We start from the raw sequence: 27,090 nt of genomic DNA, 5'->3' as shown, positions 1-27,090 counted from the left end.
CTGCAGCCGGGAAGGGGTGGGCTAGAGCGGTGCTGCTGCTGCGGGCTCAGTTTTCATCCTCGGGGAAGGGTTCTTGGATTGCGAGGGGAGGTGGAGGAGATGGCGGCCTCGGCGCGGGAAGATGGCGCCCGCGGAGAGGAGCAAGGGCAGCGGGGCTGCGAGCATTATGACAGAGGATGTCTCCTGAAGGTGACGACTTCAGTGGGCTCTTCCCCCACGAGCTTCCGCCGGGCCGGGCTGGGGGCGGGGTGGGCAGGCGGTTAGGTTGGGCTAACTTTGAGGCCAAGCTGTTTGTCAGAATGCCTTCCTTCACGTACCTGGGTTCCTGCGGTCGAGAGCGTTTTGTCACGGCGACGACGGCTCACCTTTCCTCCTGTTTTGTATTTTATAAGCAGAACTCTTCTTGCTTGGGAAGAGCATGGGCTTGCACATCGGTTACTTTGTCAATGGGTTTAATTATTTAGTCCTTTGCTGCTGAAAGTAGACTGAGGCATCCCCAGGCCTGTGCTGGCTTTTTCCCAGGATCACTTACAGGTGTGTGATGAAATAGCAGAAGCGGGATAAGCAAGTGGAGGAGAATCGGAGTACGATTTTACCTCCCGTAGTAAATACGTTTTATAGCTTGCCAGCTTTATTTCAGTGGCAGTGAGTATGCCTAAGCCTGCCAAGGAGAAAAACCTGTGTGGAATAGGAAAATAGTCATGTAATTGCCACTAAATAGGAACTTACGTATAGGAGAATGCTTAGTATGTATCCACTGTTACTTTTGCTGTTTGAGAAAAATTCCTCGCCAATCTAGAACTTTAAAAACTGGCATCCATTCAGTTAAAGTTAGTTAATTTTTCTTGCAAGAAGCAGTTTAAAGATTTTGCTTAGAAAGCTTCAGGTTTGAAATTCCCTAGTCCTACTCCCAGATCTTAGCTCTGCTCCTTAATAACGCAGTACTTTTGAGAAAACTACTGTTTAAGTGCCCCATGTGTAAAATAGGGGTGATAGAAGTTCCTGTTTAATAAAAAAAAAATTATGAGGCCAGTTTAAAGATTTTGCTTAGAAAGCTTCAGGTTTGAAATTCCCTAGTCCTACTCCCAGATCTTAGCTCTGCTCCTTAATAACGCAGTACTTTTGAGAAAACTACTGTTTAAGTGCCCCATGTGTAAAATAGGGGTGATAGAAGTTCCTGTTTAATAAAAAAAAAATTATGAGGCCTGTAAGGACAGCCTAAAGCCTTTTCTGTAGGCTGTGGTGTGGTGAACGTTGCGCACTGGATGAAGCTCTTTGACAGTAGGTCATTCACCAGGTGTTCTGTAAGGAAACTGAATGCTATCCTTATGATTTCATTTCCACTGAGATGTTCTGTTAGTTTCAAACTTGAGGCCTAAAACTGAATTCAGCATCTTAGCCCTCATCTCATTTCCCCAAGAAACCATGCAGGTAACATTTGTGTTTTAGAGCACTGAGATACTTGACCATGAGTAGAAAATGCTTTTTTGCCTCCCCAGCTTTGTTAAATATCAGAGACCTAGTGAAGAGTTTTAAGGAGGAAGTAATCAACCAAATCAAATGCTGCTGTTTGGGTAAGATGAGAACTGAAAATTGACGTTTAAATTTGGCAAGGAGGTCACTGGTGATCCTGACAAGAAAAGTCTCAGTGGAGGCATAAGGACAAAGCCTGCTTGGCACGGATTCAAGAGAGAAGGGCGATAGTGGAAATGGAAATGGCTTTTGTAGACAATTCTTAGAGTTTTGCTGTGAAAGAGAGCAAAATAAATAAATAAAATGATGCTGTAGTTGCTGGGAGATTGGGATCATGGTTTTTTTTCCCCTTAAGATGGGAGGTGTTGCAGCATATTTGTATATTCTTAGAAATGACCCAATTTATCATGCAGGAGGGAGAGGGAAAACTAGGAGCTCTGCCTTTGAGTAGCCCAGCAGAAGATTGGTTCCAGTGCATGAGTAGAGGAGGTGGCTTTAGATGAAAACATGGGCTGTAGACTGCAGAAGGAAGAACAGTGACATACATTTTCAAGTAGGTTGACAGAGTTTGTGGGAGGATGTTCTCTTTTGATTATTTCTGTTTCACAGTGAAATAAGCAAGGTCATCAGTAAGTGGGGAAGAAGGGGTGTTTGAGGTTTAAAGAGAAAGGAGAAGATGTGAAGTAATCATCTAGGTCTTAGGTGCTCGACTCTAGAAGAATGAGGGAATTGACTAGGGAAACATGGAAGTAAGAGCCTACTTTTTATTAGTGGTTGTGACTTACAAGAGAGACCAGCCAGTGTGGCGGTGCTTTTACTTTAGCCATATTTATCTGTTCCAATGCAGGTTGAGTGGGTGACAATTGGATTTAACCAGAGTTGGGATTCTGGGTAGGTGAGTACGTAGAGGAAGAAGAGAAGGAAGAAACTGGGGTGTGTGCAAGGGAGGAACTGGAATGAGTTGAAAAAGAGAGGGTGGAGTGGTTAGAGAATTTCATACTTGAGATTAAGATACAAACAGGATTCAGTTCTTGTTCTAGAGTAGTGGTTCTGAAAGTATGGTGACTGGCCTCCTGGGGATTCCTGAGGGCCATTAGAAAACTACTTTCTAATACTAAGACATTACTTGTCTTTTTCAGCGTGTGTAAGACAAACAGTTAAAACTGCTGGCACCTTAGCACAAATCAAGGCAGTGGCACTGAACTGTATTACACCTATAGTTTAAAAAAAAAAGTTTCACTTAAAATGTCATTGATAAAATTAAAGCAATAAAATTATCAGTTGTATAAAATCCCAGTCCTTGAAGTCATGTCTTTTTATATGTTTGATGAAATGGGATGTTTTCATCAAGCACTTCTGCAAACTGAAGTTAGGCGATTGTTCTGAGGAGAAGCTCTTATGCAACTGGATATGAACTGAACTAGTTCCTTTTTTTAGTGGCACACTTTTTACTTGAACTGTAGTTTTTCAAACTTGTGCATTTGGTGGATATTTTCTCAAATAGGGAAATTAGACGCTCATTACAAGGAAGACAGTCAGCAGTGACAAAATTCAAACTTTCATGTAAAAATTAGAATTTTACAAACTTGTGTTAGCCTTTCTTAGCTTGAAAGCTTCACAGTACCTAAAGACTTTTCTGATAATATGGGTAGTGATGTTAATGTGATTTTTTTGATACTGCATATCGGTTGTGGGCACATCGGGAAGATTTGCATAACTCAGTGAATTGGTATTTTCCAAATGACCAATGCATGGATAAAAGGTCCATTCAAAATGCAAGATAGATCAATGGATTTTAATGTAACAGGCAGAAAAGTTCACTGATTAATTTCAGATTCCATGTTGTAGCTTGTGGTTTTTAAGAGTTGTTGAGTTTTGGTGTAGTATCAGAGAATAATATCCATAATTCTCTGAAAAAGCTGTTAAAATACACCTCCCTTTTCCAACTGCATATTTGTGTAAGGCCAAAATTTCTTTATATACTTAACCAAAACTGATTGAATACAGAAACAGATATGAGAATCTACCTATTTTGTGGGAAAATGTAGCCATTTTTCATTCAAATATGTTATTTATGTTAACATGTAATTGGTTGCTATTTTAGAAAGAAGTAAGTATTTAAAAAATCTTTTGAGTTTTAATTTATAATATGGTAAGTATCAATAGATATAATTCACATAAACAAAACCTCTTTGGGATCCTTACTAATTTTTAAGAGTGTAAATGGGTCCTGAAGCCAAAACATTTGAGAACCACTGTGGTATGCCTGAGAGTACGTGGCTGAGGAGCCTTGGAGGACAAGGCCATTGGAAGTGAGAAAGGAACGGAGAGCTCAGGGTGTTGGAGGGATTACCATTGAATGTGCAGGTCACTAAGATTTAGGACAAAAGTAGAATTAGAAAGAAAGGGAGCCAGTTGAGTGTTAAACAAGGAAGGAACTGTGTTACAGAAAGTCACAGCATAGGAAGTCTTCAGAAATAAGGGGATTTGAAAGGTCACAGTGTACTAGAAAGTGTTAGGTTAGCTTACTGGCCTGGAAACTTCTTGATGTACTGGTTAGGGTAAGGCTAAGTTGCTGTAACAAAAAGTCTCAATAGTAAGTGTGAACTAAAGTTTATTTATTCTTACCTAACAATTCAAGGTAAGTCATCTAGTTTGGAAATGAGGTTTTGTTCCACAGGATCACTCCAGGGACAGGTCTTTTCCCATTGTGTTATTTTGCCATGTTTTAGGGCATATAGTCATCAGCTGAGTTGCTGCCATATCCAGGTTTCAGTTGTTGGAAAGGGAGAAGGGAGCAGGGAGGAGGCATGTCCAGTTTCTTAATATTCAGGCCTAGGAGTGGCACTGAATGTTTCTGCTCATATTCTGTTGGTAAGAACTTAATCACTTGGCTACAGCTAACATTAAGGAAACTAGTACAGCTGGGTAATCGTGTGCCCAGGAAGAAGGAGAGAGTAGATTTTGTTGAACAGCTGTTAGTCTTTGCCATTCTTGAAAACAAGGACTATCTTTATTGCGTCCTTTAAAGTATCAGGGACATAGTTGATGGTTAATAAACATCACTGAACTAAAATATAATCTTTATAATATTTAATGCTTAGGGGTTGAAATAGGTAAATGAATTTATCTGAAAATGTCTGAATAAAAGTTGCCTGCCTGCCATTTAGGTTGAAAATGAATTTAGGGTGTTGTGAGATTAGTTTTTCAGTCTGTACTGCCATCCTTCACAGTTCTTCTGTCTTTGAGGACAAGGTTGTGTTCAACTTGATACAGATGTATAGGTGTTGAAGGGAAAACAGTGAAATGTTATGTTTAGGATCAGTTTACCAAATGAGTTACTGGTTGTAATCTTTGACCTTGTTCCAGGAGGAGGAGGAAAGACATTTCTTTTTACATTACAAACTTGTCTTCTCTTGCTTCTTATAACTCTTTTTCTCTCCTGGGGTTTAGGCACCTTGTTGTGACAAGCTGTATACTTGCCGGTTGTGTCATGATAAACATGAAGATCATCAGCTAGATCGCTTTAAAGTAAAGGAGGTGCAGTGCATAAACTGTGAAAAAATTCAACATGTAAGATTTTATCACATATTTCTATTATCTTTCTTTTAAAAAATTTACTAAGGTGGTTTAAGAAATTTAAGACTATTGTAAATAAGACTTCTTTAACTCTTAAAATAAGCAATATCTTGGATTTAAATGTTTTCAAACTTATAAAGATAAAACATGTTAACAAAAATTCTGGATATTCAAATAGTAATTCAAAATGTTTTGATACATTTATTCTAATTTTTTAGTTTTTTTTTTTTTAGGCACAACAGACTTGTGAAGAATGTAACACATTGTTTGGAGAATATTATTGCAGTATATGCCATCTATTTGACAAGGACAAGAAACAGTATCATTGTGAAAACTGTGGAATTTGTAGGTACTGTATGTAAAATGTCCTTTCCTAATTACTTGTAATATATCTGAGCAATACAGTTTTTAAAATCAAACTTAATTGGAATATAATTACCTCTTATAAAGTGCATTCATTTTAAGTGTCCAGTTCTGTAGCTTTTGACAAATATATATCCTGTGTTACTACCAACACAAGATTAAAAAATTTCCATTATTCTAAAAAGTTTTTTTATGCCTCTTTTGCCATAATCATTTAACTAGCCCATCAGCAATTTAAAATGTATTTAAAATTTTAACTTTGGGGTAGAAAGTATGCTTTTATAGGAAGTGTTTTGTAGGCAACTAAGGTAGAAAGTTAGGGCAGATTTTTCCTTTTTATAAATTACTTCTTGAAAAAATATCGGAAATTTTGATAAAGTCAATTCAGGCTTAAAAATTGGAAAATACAGAAAAGTAGAAAGAATAGAAAATGAACCAACCTGCAGTCCAACCACTCACTGACAAGCTGCTACTAGCATGTTGGTATATTGGAACTTTTTTCTTTCTAAGAATCCTGAAGTGTTAGATATATACAAAAGCATATATGTAACATATGTGTGTTTTAAAGTATGCTAGTACAACAGGCTACTCATTTTAGGAAATGGAATGTTGCTGTTGGAGCTCTAAGTGTTCTATGTCAGTCCTTTCTCCTTGTTCCCATTCAGTTTGCAAGGAAGGATAAAAAAACATACCAAAAGATGTAGAAATCATAAGCAAACAACCATTTCTAGTTTTTATCTCTAGAAGTTTAATTTGGGTCTTTTTTATATCTTTCATGTCTATACTATTTGAGGTTATGGAATACGGTTATAATAATCGGTTTAATGTCCTTCTCTGCTAATTCTAACATCTGTGTCATTTCTGAATTAATTTTGATTGATTGACTATTCTTTTCTTTTTGGGTTAGGTTTTCCTGCCTCTTTGCATGCCTGGTCATTGTTGATTGGACAGCAAGCATTGTGATTTTTACCATGTTAGGTGCTGAATATTTTTATATTCCTGTAAATTTTTTTGAGCTTTATTTTGTTGTGATGCAGTTAAGTTACTTGGAAACAGTTTGAAACTTTTGGGACTTGTTAGATGGATCTGGAGGTGTGCTTGTTCTAGGAGTAATCATTCCTCACTACTGAGGCAGTACCTTCCGGGTACTCTTACCTGATACTCCATGAATTCTAAGGTTTTCCAGTCTGACTTATGGAAATAAGCACTGATCCTGGCCATGTGTGAAAGGCGAGCACTGTGCCTTCAGTTCCCTTGGATGATTCTTTCCCTGGCCTTGGGTGGTTTCCCACATGCATGCACTGATGTGTATCCTGCTAAACTTGAGAGGGTCCTCCGTGCAGCTCTGCCCTCTCTCGTACTTTGTCCTGTGAACTCCAGCTGCTTTGGTTTCCTTGGACTCTCAATTCATCTTCTCAATCAGGAAGTCTTCCTGACTCTGCCTCACCTCCTCCAGCTTGTCCTACTACCTGAAAATGCTCTAGGCAATAAGCTGGGGCGGTTGTAGGGTTCACTTAATTTGTTTCCTGTATCTCACAGATCCCTGTCTTTCATTGCCTGATGTTCAGTGACACTTGTTTCGTAGATCTTGTTTGGGTTTTGTGGCTGTTTTAGGTAGGAGGGTAGATCCAGTCTCTGTCTGTTATTCTATCTTGGGCAGTAGTGAAAAGCTTCCCTGCAGGGTTTTACCTGTGGAGCTTGATAGGCTGATTGTAAATTTCATCTGGAAGAGAAAATTCACAGCTAAGCAGATTTTGAAAAGGAAGAAAAAGGAGGGGATTGCCTTTGCACATTTCAAAACATGGTAAAGTTACAGTAATTTGAATGGTGTGTTCTTTGTGAAAGAACAGACATTGATAAAGGGAAAACACTTTGTGTATATACATTCACATATTTATAAATATGGATTTATAACAAGTGATATTTCAAATCAGGGGAAAGGACATTAAGGTAATTACCCATTTGGGAAACAAAAATTGATTGCTAAAACTGTGCATTCATTAGAATACGTTTTTAGTGTGTTGCAACAGAAACCCAAATTAACAAGTGGCTCAAGAAAGACAGAAGTTTGTATTTCTCATGGAAAAATCTGAACCATGTAGTTATTTTTTTTGCCTGGCCGTCCATAAGATACTTTCTTGTCTGCATAATTTAAAAGACCTCATATTCTGGTCAGTGGAAAGGGGAAAATAGGTGAAAGAAAGTTATACTCTTTTCTCCTGAGGGCACAGAATAGAATTTTCATTTGTATCTTCTGTTCACAACCTCCAGAGAAGTTAGAAAATAGTCTTTATTCAGGCAGCCCTGTGCCTAGCTAAATGTTCTGTTGTTGTCCAAGAAGGGGATAAAAGAAATTTGGGGACAACTAGCAATCTCATGTTTACTGTACATACTACATTTCAAATGGATGGAAACAAAATATAAAAATTAAAGTCATAGTATTAGAAGTGTATATGTTTATGACCTATAGGTTTCAAAAGTTTTTCTAAAACAAGAGGCAGGAGCATAAGCCATAAAGTAGAGTATCATTGGCTTTTTATTACACAGGCATTAAAATGGCTGTATGACAAAACATACCAAAAAAAAAAAAAAAGATGATATACCAGAAGAGTAATTGTAGCATATGCAAATGAAAAAAATTAATACCCAAGATATGTAAAGAGTTCCTTTAAATTAGGTTCCTCAAAAAACTAAAAATATAACGACCACATGCTCTTCTGTTCCTGGGTAACATATCTGAAAAAAAATGGAAACACTAATTCAAAAAGGTACGTGCACTCCAATGTTCATAAACAGCATAATTTACAGTAGCCAAGATATGGAAGCAACCCAAGTGTACACCAACAGATGAATGGTTAAAGAAGATGTATTATTGTGTATATACATACACATATACACAGAGACACAAAATGGAATATTACTCAGCTATAGAAAAGAGTGAAATTCTGCCATTTACGATGCCATGGATGGACCTACAGAATATTATGCTTAGGAAAAGTCAGAGAAAGACAATGATGTATGTTATTGCTTACATGTGGAATCTAAAAAAATAAAAGAAACGAATGTATATAACAAAACAAAAACCAACTCACAGATACAGAAAACAAACTAGTGGATACCAAGTGGTGAGAAAGATGGGAGGGAGAGATAAGATACAGGGTAAGTGATTAAGAGATACAGACTCCTATGCATAAAATAGATAAGCAGCAAGGATATATGGTTCTGCACAGGAAAACATAGCCATTACTTTGTAATAACTCTAAATGGAGTATAATTTATAAAAATATTTGATCACTATGCTCTACACTTGAAACTAATATGATACTGTAAATCAGTTACATACTTCAATTAAAAAATAAAAAGAGCTCCTTTAAATTGATAAAAAGACAAATACCCTAGTAGAAAAATGAACCGGGTACATGAATAGAAAATCCACAAGAGAAATCCAGATAGTTCATAAACATTAAAATGTGCTCTGTCTCATTTGAAAAATACAAATTAAAATGACATTTTTTAGTTGTCTGTCATATAGGTAACCAGTTTTGGCTAGGGGTGGGGAGCATGGGTGCTGTCACGCACTGTTGTGGAAGTATAAATTAGTATATCTTTGGAGGTCGGTTTGGCAGTATAAGAACTGATGATGCAGTGCCCTCTGACGCCATAGTTTCACTTCTAGGAAATTTATAAAAAGTCATCAACATATAGGTTAAGTGATGTGTGTATACGGGTATTTATTATGTATTGTATTAACTAAAGATAGTAAAGTATATAATAAAGGAATACTAAAAAATTACGACATATCCATACCATGTAGTACAATGTAACTATAAAGAAGAATGAGGTCGTATGTAGTCATTCATAGAATACTCTTCAGGAAAAATTGTGAAGTGGAAAAAAAGTTGCAGAACAGGATGTGTAGAAAGAATCAATTTATGTAAAAAATAAAACGCTAAGTGTGTATGTCTGTATATATATGTGCAATTTTGTAGGAAAAACATGGAAGGGTAGATACCATTCTGTTTATAGTGCTTACATTTGGGGAGTGATGTTGGAAAGGTAGGGGTGTACCTCATATTCCTCAGTGTGGTTTGAACTTTCTTTACAGTGAAACTGAACCTTTGTAATGAACAAATCACTGCAGTAAAAACGAATCTAATCTTTTGTTTTTCATGTATTTTTTAGGATTGGTCCAAAGGAAGATTTTTTCCACTGTTCGAAATGTAACTTATGCCTCGCTATGAATCTTCGAGGAAAGCACAAGGTATATAATTCAGTTTGTGAGATTTGAAAAGTATTACAATGTTTTTGAAAACAGCTTAAATCCTAATTTGTTTAAAAGCATGCTAATTATCAGATATTACCAAGCTCAACCGTATCGCTTTTTATTTTTAAGCATTATTAAGAAGTAGATGTTCTAAAGTATACACCTCAGAATGTCTGGTCTACAGTTCCTTTTCTTTATAGGTGTAAGAATGCTTATATCAATTATTAGTTAAGTGTAGACAACTTCTAAATTAGCTTATGGTACTGGTTTTAAGAATAGCTTTCAAGATGTCTAGTACAGGAGAAATACAGAGTGGTGTAACCTTTTGTTAGCACAGCATTCCAAGAAAATTCAGTATTTCTTTCATAATTAGACAGAAATATTTTTAATTTGGATGTAGCTGTTATATCATGATCCCAGGCCCTTTAAAAATTATTTTTCATTATTTAGGAAAAAATCTAATAAACTGTCATCTATATTACTGATTCTATCCAGTAATTTACAGAATGGAGAGACTAATGAGGGTTTTTAAAAAATAGATACTAGATAATAATGTACCTAAAATCCTAAAGTGGTGAGAGAAATTGAGTTGAGTAATGAACATATGGGATATGATGACAAGGTATAAGGGAGAAAGAACGGGGCTGAATAAAGATGACTCCCAAGGTTTTTAGCCCTGGCTTAAAGTACTTGATTAATAGATTGAAATTTGTAGAAGATACAAGATTGAGTTGGGTTTTACGGACTTGAGTTTGGGGTGATAGCAAGATATGCCATGCTATCTTTAGGAAACTGTATATTTACTTTCTCTTGTGGTGTTTTTATTTGATTTCTCAGTTGTTTTTTACTGTCTATGTTAGTAAATGGTCCTACATCTATTTAAGTGCTTAAAAAAACCTGGGCATCGTCCATAGTTTGGTGCTTTCTTTTACCTCCCCACACCTAATCAGACACTGTCTTGTGAAGTTAAGAATGCAGGCCGTGGGTGCGGACTGTTGGTGCTCAAATTATATTTTTACCTCTTGCTAGTGTGTAATTTTGGGAGTTATTTAGCTTCTCTGGGCCTCAAATACCTCACCTGTAAAATGGGGTAATTATACCTGTTTCATTTAGAGTTGTGGGAATTAATGAGCTAATGCTGGTAATAAACTTGATATATGGCATGTAGTAAAAACTCTATAATATGAACTGTTAACTATTAATAGCATTATTAAGCAGTTTAGCTTTAGAGTAAAAGACATATAAAATAAAAGGGTTCCAAACATTGTTATCTCTGAATGTTTGGTAAATCTTGGCTCAACTAAATTTCCTTATCTGTAAAATAAAGATAATTTGAATAAGGTGTAATAAGCAATTTCATTGTTTCAGGTAATGTGCAAAGCCTGAAATAGTTGTGAGTTTATCAGTCAGTTCTTGTCTGACGTATAAGAAACATGTATTAATGTTAATAATTACTATCTTTAGTAAGTTGATATTGTTTCCATTGTTAGTTTTTATTAGTTATATCATTTCCATCTAGTTAAGCTTGTGGTAATTTTAGTTTCCGTTTTGAACAGTGTATTGAAAATGTTTCCCGGCAGGATTGTCCAATATGTTTGGAGGTAAGCTTAAAGTATTTTTTGCTTTGGAAATATCCTCTCTTGAATTTAAAATACTGGGTATTTATATTGTCTTCATGTAAGCACTAATGTTTGTTTACTTTTGCAGGACATTCACACATCCCGTATTGTTGCTCATGTCTTGCCATGTGGACATCTTCTACATAGGTAAAGTAACCTGTGTTTTTCCTCAAAAATATTTGAAAATAGTGGAGATACTTTTTGCTTTACTAAAATAATGTTATGTTTACTTTCAGAACGTGTTATGAAGAAATGTTGAAAGAGTGAGTATGTGATGGGATTTAAAAAAATTGTAATTGTAAGATGTCCGTTTTCTTTTTTAGTTTTCTTGAGAGGAGGAAGAAATAGGCAAACCTTGCAGTAGGATATGGCACATATATTTCTCAAGATAGGTAGGGTAGATGAGTGGTGTTAAATTGGAGAAAGCTTGTTGGGGGGTGTGGGACTACACCATTGTTCCCATGTTTCTATTATGCCTTGTCTCATCCCACAACGTGAGACAGATTCCTCTTATTTTCTGGCTATGCTTACTGGGGAGTTCAGTCTTTGCCAGTGACAGTCATAGTGTTGTAAAAAGTAAAGATGCTGAGGCATGTTGTGCAAAATTCTGAGTTATGTTGGCCAAGTATAATGACGTGCAAAAAAGTCTGATAACAGGATTTAGTTAATGCTGACTTTATCGTGGGGAAGGGATGGTAAATGAGATGCAAATAGGAAAGAGGAGACTGTGTAAATGTGTTTTGCTCCTGCAAATTAATGAGCAGAAATTTTAATTTTATTTAAGAGCCTGATAAAAGGAAACTTTTTCTGAAGTTTTAGAAAGGAAGTAATATAGGGGGTGGGTATAGCTGAGTGGTAGAGCATGTGCTTAGCATGCATGAGATTCTGGGTTCAATCTCCGGTACCTCTAATTAAAAAAAAACCAAAGAGCAAAAAAGGTAGAAAGGAAATAATATGATCTGAATTAAGTTTTAAGGAATGCAGTCTCTTCTTTGACTGAATATATTAAGAAATTAAGGTTGTTTAGCTAAAAAGCAGATTAATTGGTTTTTAAAATATATAGAGTGTATTCTACAAAGAGCATAGAATAATTTCTCTCTATTTTAGAGAACTGAGGGAAAAAATGTAGATTTTAAAAAGTACCCTATGATCAAGATTTAATAGAAAACTTTTATAGTATAAAGTACCCAGGTTTGTAATGGATTATCTTAAAATATAGAATAATGCCCTGTCTTGGATGGTTTGTGTACCAGTTAGCATGTGTCTTCTTGTTTGCCTGAGCTGATATACTCTCCATTTACTGTTTGGAAAATAACTCTTCTGTCTTTTCTAGAGGCTACAGATGTCCATTATGTATGCACTCTGCTTTAGATATGACTAGGTACTGGAGGCAGCTGGATGATGAGGTAGCACAGACTCCTATGCCATCAGAGTATCAGAACATGACTGTGGATGTGAGTAGAATCAGTGCTTAAAACTATTCAGGTTCCTTGTTGCTGTTCATGTTTATTTTTGCCCCTTTGCTCAAGTCTGTCTGAAAAACACTGTTTTGGCATAGATGCCAATGTGGTGATTACTGGAAGGACAAAGTAATCTTTAAATTTTAGTTAACTGTGAACTCAAAAGACGAAAAAGAAAAATCAAAGAATACCTTTGTGGCAATTCTTCCCAACACTAGATGGCAGGCAAAACTTTATTCTAAATTATTTACACATTACTTAGCAGAGTCAGTAATGTAACTGAGTAGAGGTGGATTACTGATCTGATGTTTTATTTTAATTATGTTTTAATTTTAACTATTTAAAATTTTATTTCAGGCAAACATGTTTGTGGATTTTGTTTTTGAAGGTTAATTTTGGTTTTTAATGTTTATTGTCCTTTTTATTCTAAGACTTTTAAAACCCGGTCTTAGTCTGCAACCTAACATAGAAGTATTTCTCTGCCATTTGCCTTATGGAGAACGATCATCTTTTCTCCATTAATTGAAATGTGCTGTTGTTTAGTCCCAGCCTAGTGATTGAATTATAGATTAGAATTGAAAAGTAGATAGCTTTCTGGTGCTTTAATAATTTTTGGACATACGAATTTTCAAAACACCTTTGGTTGAAACACTTCTACACAAAAGGATAAAAACCACATAAAAAGCCAAATAAAAATTATTTTTTGTTTTATTCACACTGGAGCATTTCGTAAATCATGTGGATAATTGAATTGTTGGTAGAGTCAATGAAAGATGGCTTTTGTAGTACTAACTGATAATCATGTGATGTTGTACTGGAGGCTGTAGAGTGCCACGTCCTCTTCAGATCATTTTTTAAAAGACAGCTTTTATTGAGATATAATTCACATACCATATGACTCATCCATTTAAAATGTACAATTCAGTGCTTTTTAGTATACTGGAGTTTTGCAACATAACCACCATTAATTTTAGAATATTTTTTCACCCCAGAAGGAAACCCCATACCCATTAGCAACCATTCCTCAATCCCCTAGTTCTAGGCAATGACCAGTCTACTTTCTGCATTTAGATCATATTCTTAAAAGAATTATTTTCCAAATTATAATTTATAGCAAACTTGGACATTTTCTACTTATTACGGTGTGACTATTCTAAAGCTAGTACTTTTCTTATGTAGTGATGTATTGATCTATTTTAGGTTTTTTTTTTATTATTCTAATACAGTCAATTACAATGTGTCTTTCTCTGGTGTACAGCACAATATCCCAGTTATGCATATACATACATATATTCATTTTTCCATTAAAGGTTATTACAAGATACTGAAGATAGTTCCCTGTGTTATACAAAAGTAACTTTGAAAAAAAAAATCTATTTTTATATATAATGGCTAACATTGGTAAATCTCAAACTTCTGAATTTACCCCTTCCACCCACTTTTCCTGGTAACCATAAATACGTTCAGGTTAATACCTTTTTTATTTTGGGGGATCTCAGTACTAGAAGAGATTAATTCCTACATGGCATCTTGTTATTTTAGGGATGAGCTAAAAAAGCTTGTCTGTTCAACTTTAGAAAATACTCTTTTGGACTGTAATTCATTCTTGAGGCATGGAAGATTAGGAATTTAGTATATATTAAAGAGTGAGCAAAAATACTATATGTAAAAATTTGTTTTATTAACTAAGATAATTTTCTCAGTGTCAATGAAAAATAATGAAATCATATGTAATTTGTATAGGTGTTGATCTGATTATGCCTATGTTAATTTTTGTGCTGGTACTATTTGTAATATTTGGGAACTATTTTAAAATAAGACTTCTTGGCTCAAATCTACATTTTCATTTTCTAAATTCAAAGCTACCTTAATAGCCTCTTAGAGTTTTCAGTGAACGAATAAAAGATATATCTATTTATGGAAATATTTAGACTTTTAAATGTGTGTTTTCACATCTTCAGTGTGATTTTTAAGAAATTATTTTGAGCAGACAATGCCGCTTTATAAGGTTTAATACACTTAATTTGAATTCATCTCTTTTCAGATTCTTTGCAATGATTGCAATGGAAGATCTACAGTCCAGTTCCATATATTAGGCATGAAATGTAATATTTGTGAATCCTACAATACTGCTCAGGCTGGAGGATATAGAATTTCACTAGATCAGCAATGACCAGCCTACACTACACTGGAAAACTCAGCATTTTCTGATACAGAAAAAGGCTATCTTTAATATCCTGTTGTCATAATGTGTCAGAATCTATGCATTAGTGTTGATGTGTTTTGTACTAGTGTCACAGCATAAAATCATATTATAAGACTTAAGAATTCAGGGTCTCTTTATAGGATTATCATAGCTCTATATTAATTGAAAGCCTCTGTGCTTGTGTTTTGATTGGGAATTCCTTTGGTGTCAGTTGGTTTGAAGTCAGTGATGTTTGCCACTGAAATTCACATCCATAGACATGTATTATACTTCCATGGAACTTTAAGTGACACTATGCACACAGAATTCGTTTCTAGTTCTTGATAGAACTGTACTTAATTCTCAGTATTATTCTTGACTTCTTAAGGGCTGTGCTGTAATGAGAATATGTTCTACCTTACTGTTAAAATCTAATTACATATACTTTAGAATTTTCTAAGGCAGTCCTTTGGAACCTGTAAATGTGAATTCTGATGTTAATAACTGCTAATAAAATTATATTGAAACAGTGTTTTATAGAAAAATTTTTCCAAAGTTATCTCTTTTTGGCTCAGTTAGAGCAATATAGTCTTACAACATGAAAGAAATCCTTTCTTTTGAGGTATTCTTCCATAAGAGTAATTGGGAAAAATGTAAAATAATAGAACTCTTCTAAGCCTTAAGAAAACCATCAGAATTGAAAATAATTTTGATTTGGTTGCTCCAAATTATTTTTCGAAGAATAGTGTATTCATTCAGTCAGCAAATATCTAGTGAGCAACTGTTATGTCCTGGATATAGTTCTGGATGCTTTAGAGGCAACAGTGAACAATATAGACAGAAATACCTGCCCTTGTAGTGTTACATTCTAGTGTTCTTCATACTTAACTAGCTTTTTCCTTGTTTTTCTTTATGTGTATGGTGGTTGTCTTTGTTGTAAATGAAGTGTGGATTGTTTCTTTCCTAAATGCTTAGAAGTAGGTATGGATAAGTAGAAGTGGCATGGAATGTAACTTTTTGGGGGGACTTGTGATAGAATTAATACACTTCTTAATTCAGAAACATGGTACACAAAAATGTTTGATGATCCTGTGCTTGTTTTATAATAGTGTCCTAGTATCCAACTTAGCCTGTTTATAAAAAGCGTTAGGTTAGGAAGTAAAATGTATATGGGTCAATTGACAAGTATATTTTAAACACCAATTATATTTCTAACTTTGAGCTAGTTAAATCTGTGAATAAGGAAGATAGCCTTATAAGTAGAAACATTTCTGGTACATTTATTTCTTTTGTTGAAATCTCTTTACTTGGATACAGGCAGCAGTATTGATTTCCAGCTTTGGGCCCAGGTCTTCTTTATTCTATCCTGCCTTCCTGTCTTCCGTGTTCTGCTCTGTGTTCTCTCCTTTTGTCCATTTCCTTGGCCTGGGCAGAGCACTAGTGCTGATCTTGGTTTGGGGAAGGAGTGGGATATCTTGCTAGGTATCAGCAGTCAGTATACAGATAAGGAAAGACTAGTTTTCAAGTTGTATTACTTGTCTGTTATCTCATCCTGCTAAATAATTTAAATCATATTGTTGCGTTTAACCGTAGAATCATTGAATCTTTGAGTAGGAGTAAGTATATAATAGTAACAGAGCTCTGTTTTGAGCATCTACTGTCTGCCAGGCTTACACATTAGCATTAATCATAATTCTGTAGGGAGGTGTTATCTTCATTTTATAGATGAGAAAGCTGAGGTCTAGAGGTTAAGTGACATGCTTGAGTAAGTGACAGGTACTCATTGTTGGAACTGGGACTCAAAGATTCAGGTGTGTGACCCCAAACCCACTATACCATGCTGCCTTTGACTCCAACTTCCATTTTGCTAAACTACCCTTGATGGCTAAGTCATATATCCTGGAGGAACTCATGATCTGATAGACCTTCGATTTTTAGATGTCTTCTTTTAATTCAAAATTTGGCTACTTATGCCTTCAACTCAGGATCTAAATTTATCCAACATAATGCAGAGTTAGTATGTAATCGCTGTATATGATGTCCAGTCATGTGGTTGAAGCAGTTTTCAGATGCCCTTGAAGTCTGTAGTACCAAGGATTTCTTCAGGAATTTGTCAATGACGTGTCAATTCAGTGCTTAAAATCCTTCAGCAATTCTCATTCACAGTCAGAAGCTCCTTAGCATTTAGTATGTAATACCTAAAGTGGAAAAAATCTTATTTTTTTTTGACATTTTCTGATTCAAAAATATCTTTATTGTAGAAAATAGGAAGAGAAGGTGAAAAACTCATAATCTCATCTTCCAGACATAACTACTGTTAACATTTTAACAGATAACTTCATTCTTTTCTTTTCCTGTTCATAGAGACTTTGAAAAAGCTTGCAAGGAATGTTAAACACTTAGTCTGATTTTGCGTACGATGGTATGGTAGAATTGTGTGTCCCTGAAGTAAGTCAGATTACCCTGCCACAGAGTTTTATGTGCAGTGTACTTATTTGAAAAACTAGTGACTCAGTATGTGTATGAATTTCTTGATGCACAGAAGCTTGTTGGCTCCTTTTATCTTTAACGGAACGTGTGTCAAGTTTATTTTTTATCTCATGTAGTTTTCTAGAGTCTTCTTCAGCTCATATTTGAAGAAGTAGTATGTTCATGGTGTCATAGATTTTAAACTGAATTTTTTCACTAAAACCTATTTTCATATTGTATACATATTTTAAGAAATTTTTGGTCATGAATCAAAATGGATGTCAGTAGTAAGGAGTCAGCATCACTTATAAGTGTTTAATACTTAATCGGTGTTCAGTAGTGAATAAGTCAATTTGAAAATGAATTTATTTGAAATGTGGATGTTCAAAAGTCTATGCCATTTCTTTAAATAATCATCTCTGCTGTAGTTCTCTTACAGTTTTTGCTTTTGGCATTAGTTCTCTGAATTTATTTTTTACTAGGTGGACTTGTTTCTTACTGTCATCTTAATGTGGATTTTTCCCTTGTGCCTGTCCAGTTAACCCTTCGGATTATATGCCTCCTTTGGATTATATGCCACCTTTGGGCAGGTCTGCTTTTTTTGTTTGTTCTTACACATCCCTTTTTGTTCCTGTAGTAGTTTAGTACCAACCTGGTTATCTTCTGTCTGGTTTCAGTTTTTTTCTCCCCTCATATCCATCCTGCCAGATCACTATTCCTAAGATTAAATTTGTTATAATTTTGGTCAAAATAATGTACATGTTTCCTACTGTGTATTTGGTTAAGACCAGATTCCTCACATTGAAGACTTTACAGTGTTTTTCCAATTTTATCTTTCAGTGTTATTTTTCTTTGTTCGTTTACATACGTTTCTTAAACACACCTCCTTTGAATTTTTGGTCTTTGCTTTTGCACACATGGTTCCGTCATGGAATGATTGTTCTCAGAAAAATGTAGTTGTCAAAGAATAAAGAAGACCTGGGCCCAAAGCTGCCTCTTCTTCCTAGTCCAGCTCAAAGTTGACCTTTTCCATGAATGCTAATTAACATCCCAAACTCTTTTGTAACCTCTCCCTCTTCTAAACTAGAGCACTTTGAGTCTTAAAAAGACCTGACATTTACTTTTATGATTGTTCAATTTTTGCCTTTCCCCTTGTCATCTCCGCATTGTATATGAAAAAGTATGTAAAGCTTCTCATGGACAAAATTGGGTGGGGTGAGGATACAACCAAAACCCCTGAAAGCCCTCTAGCAGTTGACTCGTGGAGGCCACACGCTGGCAAGAACTGCAGCGCACGCCTAGGTGGAGGTAAGCCAGGTGGGCTGTGGCCGCACACTAACCCAGTGGGGTTGGGGGTGAGAAAGAGCCTGTTACGTTTTGAGGGCAGTGATGGAGCTTCTCATCTCTTAAAATACCTTGTCATAAGAATTTGTTGAATTTCTGGTGAAGTTGAAAAAACAAACAAACAAAAAAAACTTGTTCCCAAGTGTTACTGTATATAAACCTTTGATAGAAATGTGTGTGTATTTGTGTACATGTATGTGCAAAAATTCCTTAAGAAGACCCTGAAAAGTGTTTAGTCCTAGAAGATACTGACTGAAATGTGATGGGGTTATATGTTTCTCAGACTAGAAGACAGGAATCAAGTCATGCTGGAATCTGGTCAATAGGTTCATCTGTCCGTTTGTCCCATTTAACAAACATTTATTTTGCACCAGTTATGTGCCAGGCACAATATCTAGAGCGGGGCCATTAAAAAAATGAGTGAGACAGTAAATGACCTCAAGTTGTTCCTGGCCTAGGAAAGGTGGGTGTGTGACTGGTGGTGCTGCTGGGGTGCTTTTGCTGATTTCTAAGAGTCAAGTGGCTCAGTAAGTCCAGCCTTTTAGAAACAGCTTCTCCAGGACAGCTTTCTGGCTTGGTTCTGCCACGCAGGGAACACAAAAATACGGTCTTTGGGAGGTTTGTAAACCTGTAACTTACGTGTTCTCTATTTTAGAGTAAGTGAAACTTAAACTCCTATGAATGTCAACTAACAGGCCCACTCTGATCTGTGATGCGCAGAGTCCCCGGTGTAACGCCTGCCGTTCCGCGATTCATTAAGGATCGTCCTTGTCCAGATTTTGTTGCCAAGCATCTTCTCTTGTAAACCTCTGATCTGGATCAAAGCGTCAGGCTGGTTGCACTTTGTTTTCCCCTCAGGGGCAAACAACATGATATTCAAACGCGTCAAAACTTCCCTTAATCACTTACGTGCTTTCAATTACTTTGTCCCATTTTCACATTTTGTCCTTTTTGCCATCTTGCATATCCTCTTTTTCTAGAGTCAGAATTCAGAATGAGCTAAATGTGGGAAACATTCCTGTCGCCTCTGTGGAAGCTGTTGTAATTTCAGCCTTTGCTGCTCATCCTCTTACATAGGTGGGTTTTGTATTGCGAAGTTTAAATAAATTCTAAAGCACTGATGATAGTGCCTGTGCATGACTGGGCTCTCAGTAGACACACTCTTCCCATTTGCAGCATTCAGTGATCTCCAGTGTGTGCTCCGATTGAACTGTGCCAGTGTGTCCAGTGACTGAAACAGTCTAGCCTTACCATAATTACCTAGGTTCTGGTTGAGGAGGGTTTGGAAGTCTGCCCAGGGACAAATGGCCTGCAGTGGATTGGGCTTTGCTTTTTCCTCTGCCTGGAAGGCCTCCCTAAACCATGAGGTTCTCCTAGATCCATACTGGGAATGTGGGTCTGTTCCATTCAGCCTGCATCCCAGCGCTCTCCAACCCCTTGGACATCCTCTTCACCCTGCCCAAGACCTGTTAGACTCATTTTTCCTATTGAGGACAGGAACCAGTTCCTCTGTCCTTCATGAGGAACAGTTTTTTTTTCCCTCTCCAGCAAGTGAACCAGACTTCAGATTTGGAACATCCTGAGTGGCTCTGCTCAGCTGACTGGTTGGTTGGTGGATGAATTGGTCTGGCTGTACAGGCCTCAAACTTCTTAGAGGAGAGTTACTCTCTGTAAAAGCAGCTGATGGATTTTAGTGAGGTGGTGATGAGAGATTACTTTTGGTGTCCTTGTAATACATTTTGAATTCTAAAAAGAACAAAGTTGTTCCTAAATTTAGAAGGGAAAAAATCTTTTAAACCTCAGAATAGTTTTATTGTGGATGGGAGAATTGGATTACTTCCTAATTTTTCTGCTTAGCACAGGGCAGGTAGTTTTCCTGGCAAAAGTTTTAGGTAAGAGCAATGATACCTAATAATAACTCTTCATACATTTAAAGAAGTAACCCCGCTCCCAATTAATAGTCATAATTATTTCTTAGGCAGTAGAGCAGAGTGGTGAAGGACATGGGCTCTGGAGACAAATTGCTGGGATTTGCATCCTGGCCCTGCCATTTACTTGCTGTGTCACCCTGGGCAACTTACCTAACCATTCTGTGTTTCATGGGTTATTTGTGGAGATTGACTCTACTTATGTAAATGGTTGAGATGCAGATAGCTACATCTGCTGCATCCTGAGATTCTCTGCTTGGCTCCCTTTTTCCTTTTCTATTTATTACCATTCAGCTACACATACTGATTGGATTTTCATTCTTTACCTTTACTGTCTTGCTGGAATTAAGCCCCATAAATTTCCTCCCCTCTCTGATTTATGCTTTTACATCTGGGTAAGATGATTGATAGCCTATGGACAAGGATGTTGGAGAATCCTGCAGAAAAAATAAACCCAGAGTACCTTAAACTTTGTTTCCTGACAGCAGAGGGTGCCACAGTGTTTCTGGTGACAGGAATCTTTTGTGCAGAATGATTTTTTTTTTTCCCTTACCTGGTACTGAAAAGTAAGAGCTTTCCCTGGATACTGACATTGAGGACTTTTATTGTCCATTATATAATAATGACATAAACCAACATCAGTGATGCACAGTCTTTGAACAGCTTTAAAATTTAATTAAGTATTTCTATCACTACCATATTTTATATCTGCCTGTTTGTATTCCTTGGGCTAGGTTTGTAAAGGTAGAGTATTGTCAAGGACAATGTTATCTGCTAATGTTACGTCCTTATACATTTTGGAATGGGCAAGAGGGGAGGGAGGAGGAATGATGAGCATTAAGGGGTAGAGGCAGCAGTCTGGGAACAGGCAGCACTAGTGCTGGAATGAGGCAAATTTTGGTGTCAAGGGGAATCTGCAAGCTGAGCAGGGGCAGATGGATGATAGTTCTAGGCAGAAAAGTGCTGTTTGGCTTGCTGATAATTGGGAACTGATCGGAGCCAGAGAAACAAATGTGCATACCAAGGGGGACCCAAAGTATAGCAGATGGAGTTTTCTAAGATAGCTGCAACAAGATCTTCCTTCCACATGCCCATCTTCCAGTGTGACATTGACACTCCTTTCATCAGGACATGGGACCTGCCTTTCTCCCCTTGAATGTGTGCGGCCAGTGACTATGGTTGAAGTGATGTTTTCTAAACTAGGTTATGAAGGTGGTAGACTTGCAACCTGGGATATTATGGGGAGACTAGCTCTTGGAACCTCACCACTATGCAATGAGGAAGTCTGGTCACATGGAGAGCGCACAAGTGGATGTTCTGGCTGACAGCCTCAGCTGACATCCGCACCAACGACCAGCATGGATTGCCAGACTTAGGAGTGAGGAGGCCTTCTGATGGTTCTGGTCTCAATCAGTACCACCTTCTGATTGTAACTATGTGACAGACTGGGTGAGAGCAGCCCAGTTCAACTTAGTCAATCCTAAGAACCATGAGTGATAATAAGAAAATGATTGTTGTTGTTTTAATCCACCAAGTTTTGGGGTGATTTGTTACCCAGCAATAGTAACTGAAATAAGAAGTTAAGATTAGCCAGAGGGTCTGGGATAAGAGAGTTAAATCAAGGCTGAATTTCCAAAATAAAAGCTGAACAGTGTAGAGGAGTTTGAGCATATTTGAAGGATGGAGTTGGATGGGGTAGGTAATAAGGGAGTCTGTCAGGGCTCTGTGATATGGCAGACTACTTACTATCTTGTTCTAATAGTAAGCCCAGTTGTAGCCTCATCCACTTTCCTTCTAACTTTTTATCATGGAAAATGTTAGACACACAAAAGTGGAGCAACTAAAACAGTGAACCCCATATTCACTGTGCAGTTTCGACATGATCAACTCATGGCCAACTGTTTTTATTTATACCTTTATTTGTTTTCTCCTGTCACATTATTTTTTTTAACATTTTTTATTGATTCATAATCATTTTACAGTGTTGTGTCAAATTCCAGTGTTCAGCACAATTTTTCAGTCATTCATGGACATATACACACTCATTGTCACATTTTTTTCTCTGTGATTTATCATAACATTTTGTGTATATTTCCCTGTGCTATACAGTGTAATCTTGTTTATCTATTCTACAATTTTGAAACCCCAGTCTATCCCTTCCCACCCTCTACCCCGCCCCCCACCCCGGTAACCACAAGTCTGTATTCTCTGTCCATGAGTCTATTTCTGTCCTGTATTTATGCTTTGTTTTTGTTTGTTTGTTTGTTTTTGTTTTTTAGATTCCACATATGAGCGATCTCATATGGTATTTTTTTTTCTCTTTCTGGCTTACTTCACTTAGAATGACATTCTCTAGGAGCATCCATGTTGCTGCAAATGGCATTATGTTGTCGGTTTTTATGGCTGAGTAGTATTCCATTGTATAAATATACCACATCTTCTTTATCCAGTCACCTGTTGATGGACGTTTAGGTTGTTTCCATGTTTTGGCTATTGTAAATAGTGCTGCTATGAACATTGGGGTGCAGGTGTCGTCCTGAAGTAGATTTCCTTCTGGGTACAAGCCCAGGAGTGGGATTCCTGGGTCATATGGTAAGTCTATTCCTAGTCTTTTGAGGAATCTCCACACTGTTTTCCATAGTGGCTGCACCAAACTGCATTCCCACCAGCAGTGTAGGAGGGTTCCCCTTTCTCCACAGCCTCTCCAGCATTTGTCATTTTTGGATTTTTGAATGACGGCCATTCTGACTGGTGTGAGGTGATACCTCATTGTAGTTTTGATTTGCATTTCTCTGATAATTAGTGATATTGAACATTTTTTCATGTGTTTTTTGATCATTTGTATGTCTTCCTTGAAGAATTGCTTGTTTAGGTCTTCTGCCCATTTTTGGATTGGGTTGTTTATTTTTTTCTTATGAGTCGTATGAGCTGCTTATATATTTTGGAGATCAAGCCTTTGTCGGCTTCACTTGCAAGAATTTTCTCCCATTCCGTAGGTTTTCTTCTTGTTTTATTTCTGGTTTCCTTTGCTGTGCAGAAGCTTGTAAGTTTCATTAGGTCCCATTTGTTTATTCTTGCTTTTATTTCTTGTAGGAGAAAATTTTTGAAATGTATATCAGATAATGTTTTGCCTATGTTTTCCTCTAGGAGGTTTATTGTATCTTGTCTTATGTTTAAGTCTTTAATCCATTTTGAGTTGATTTTTGTATATGGTGTAAGGGTGTGTTCTAGCTTCATTGTTTTACATGCTGCTGTCCAGTTTTCCCAACACCATTTGCTGAAGAGACTGTCTTTATTCCATTGTATATTCTTGCCTCCTTTGTCGAAGATGAGTTGACCAAACATTTGTGGGTTCATTTCTGGGCTCTCTATTCTGTTCCATTGGTCTATATGTCTGTTTTGGTACCATTACCATGCTGTCTTGATGACTGTAGCTCTATAGTATTGTCTGAAGTCTGGGAGAGTTATTCCTCCAGCCTCTTTCTTTCTCTTCAGTAATGCTTTAGCAATTCTAGGTCTTTGATGGTTCCATATAAATTTTATTATGATTTGTTCTAGTTCTGTGAAATATGTCCTGGGTAATTGGATAGGGATTGCATTAAATCTGTAGATTGCCTTTGGCATTGTGACCATTTTAACAATATTGATTCTTCCAATCCAAGAGCATGGAACATCTTTCCATTTTTTAAAGTCTTCTTTAATTTCCTTCATCAATGGTTTATAGTTTTCTGTGTATAATTCTTTCGCCTCCTTGGTTAGATTTATTCCCAGATATTTTATTACTTTGGGTGCTATTTTAAAGGGGATTGTTTCTTTACTTTCTTTTTCTGTTGATTTATCGTTAGTGTAAAGAAAGGCAACTGATTTTTGAACATTAATTTTGTAACCTGCTACCTTGCTGAATTCTTCGATCAGCTCTAGTAGCTTTTTTGTGGACCTTTTAGGTTTTTCTATATATAGTAACATGTCATCAGCATATAATGACACTTTTACCTCTTCTTTTCCAATTTGGATCCCTTTTATTTCTTTCTCTTGCCTGATTGCTGTGGCTAGGACTTCCAGGACTATATTGAATAGGAGTGGTGATAGTGGGCATCCTTGTCTTGTCCCAGATTTTAGTGGGAAGCTTTTGAGTTTTTCACCGTTGAGAACTATGCTGGCTATAGGTTTGTCATATATAGCTTTTATTATGTTGAGATATGTTCCCTCTATACCCACTTTGGCGAGAGTTTTTATCATAAATGGGTGTTGAATTTTATCAAATGCTTTTTCTGCATCGATTGAGATGATCATGTGGTTTTTGTCCTTTCTCTTGTTGATGTGATGTATTACATTGATTGATTTGCGTATGTTGAACCAGCCTTGTGTCCCTGGGATGAACCCCACTTGGTCATGATGTATAATCTTTTTTATGTGTTGTTGGATTCTATTTGCTAAAATTTTGGTGAGGATTTTGGCGTCTATGTTCATCAGTGATATTGGCCTATAATTCTCTTTTTTTGTAGTGTCTTTGCCTGGTTTTGGTATCAGGGTGATGGTGGCTTCATAGAATGAGTTTGGGAGTATTCCCTCCTTTTCAATCGTCTGGAAGAGTTTGAGAAGGACTGGTATGAGTTCTTTGTATGTTTGGTAGAATTCCCCGGTGAAGCCGTCCGGTCCTGGACTTTTATTTGTAGGGAGGTTTTTAATTGCTATTTCTATTTCCTTTCTAGTGATCGGATTGTTCAAGTGTTCAGTTTCTTCTTGATTCAGTTTTGGTGGACAGTATGTTTCCAGAAACTTGTCCATCTCCTCTAGGTTATCCAGTTTGGTTCCATATAGTTTTTCATAATATTCTCGTATGATATTCTGTATTTCTATTTTGTTTGTTGTAATTTCTCCATTTTCCTTTCTTATTTTGCTAATTTGTGCTCTCTCTTTTTTCTTCTTTGTGAGTTTGGCCAGAGGTTTGTCGATTTTATTTACTTTTTCAAAAAACCAGCTTTTGGTTTGGTTGATTTTTTCTATGGTCTTGTTAATCTCTATTGTATTTAATTCCTCTCTGATCTTTATTATTTCCTTCCTTCTGCTGCTTTTTGGGGCTTTTTGTTCTTCTTTTTCTAATTGATTTAGGTGGTGGGTTAACTTGTTTATTTGAGATTGTTCTTCTTTTTTGAGGAAGGCCTGTATCGCTATAAACTTCCCTCTTAGCACTGCCTTTGCTGTGTCCCATAGGTTTTGAGTGGTTGTCTGTCACATTATTTTGAAGCAAGTCTCAGTCATAATATTATTCCTACATATTTCAGTATAGCTCTAAAAGATAAAGAGTATTTATTCATTTATTTATTTTAACATTTTTATTGAGTTATAGTCATTTTACAATGTGTCAAATTCCAGTGTAGAGCACAATTTTTCAGTTATACATGAACATGCATATGTTCATTGTCACATTCTTTTTCACTATGAGCTACTACAAGATCTTGTATATATTTCCCTGTGCTATATACAATGTAATCTTGTTTATCTATTCTGCATATGCCTGTCAGTATCTACAAATTTTGAAATCCCAATCCGTCCCTTCCTACCCTCCTCTCCCTTGGCAACCACAAGTTTGTATTCTATGTCTGAGTCTGTTTCTATTTTGTATTTATGTACTTTTTTTTTTTTTTTAGATTCCACATATGAATGATCTCATATGGTATTTTTCTTTCTCTTTCTGGCTTCACTTAGAATGACATTCTCCAGGGACATCCATGTTGTTGCAAATGGCGTTATGTTGTCATTTTTATGGCTGAATAGTATTCCATTTTATAAATATACCACCACTTCTTTATCCAGTCATCTGTTGATGGACATTTAGTCTGTTTCCATGTCTTGACTATTGTGCTGCTATGAACATTGGGGTGGAGGTGTCTTTTTGAAGTGGGGTTCCTTCTGGCTATATGTCCAGGAGTGGGATTACTGGGTCATATAGTAAGTCTATCCCTAGTCTTTTGAAGAATCTCCATACTGTTTTCCACAGTGGCTGCACCAAACTGCATTCCCACCTGCAGTGTAAGAGGATTCCCTTTTCTTCAGAGCCTCTCCAGCATTTGTCATTTGTGGACTTTTGAATGATGACCATTCTGACTGGTGTGAGGTGATACCTCATCATAGTTTTGATTTGCATTTCTCTGATAATTAGTGATATTGAGCAGTTTTTCATGTGCTTATTGATCATTTGTATTTCTTGGAGAATTGCTTGTTTAGGTCTTCTGACCATTTTTGGATTGGGTTGTTTTTTTCTTACTAAGTCGTATGAGCTGCTTATATGTTCTGGAGATCAAGCCTTTGTCGGTTTCATTTGCAAAAATTTTCTCCCATTCCGTAGGTTGTCGTTTTGTTTTACTTAGTGGTTTCCTTTGCTGTGCAGAAGCTTGTAAGTTTC

At 36.5% G+C, this 27,090-nt stretch overlaps 1 protein-coding gene across 1 annotated transcript; it reads left to right on the top strand.

The window, feature by feature from the left end:
• The first annotated feature begins 17 nt into the window (after positions 1 to 17).
• On the top strand, positions 18 to 15,475 carry RCHY1 (ring finger and CHY zinc finger domain containing 1). Its single transcript, XM_006198250.3, has 9 exons — positions 18 to 189; positions 4,927 to 5,046; positions 5,286 to 5,401; positions 9,598 to 9,676; positions 11,236 to 11,280; positions 11,387 to 11,445; positions 11,535 to 11,561; positions 12,632 to 12,752; positions 14,803 to 15,475. Exons 1-9 carry the CDS (start codon positions 100 to 102, stop codon positions 14,929 to 14,931), a joined length of 786 nt encoding a protein of 261 aa, XP_006198312.1. The 5' UTR covers positions 18 to 99; the 3' UTR covers positions 14,932 to 15,475.
• The last annotated feature ends 11,615 nt before the right edge of the window (positions 15,476 to 27,090 follow it).

This window comes from Vicugna pacos, chromosome 2, assembly GCF_048564905.1.
Source record: "Vicugna pacos chromosome 2, VicPac4, whole genome shotgun sequence".
Taxonomy (NCBI): domain Eukaryota; kingdom Metazoa; phylum Chordata; class Mammalia; order Artiodactyla; family Camelidae; genus Vicugna; species Vicugna pacos.
This window is presented reverse-complemented; position numbering and strand designations above follow the sequence as displayed.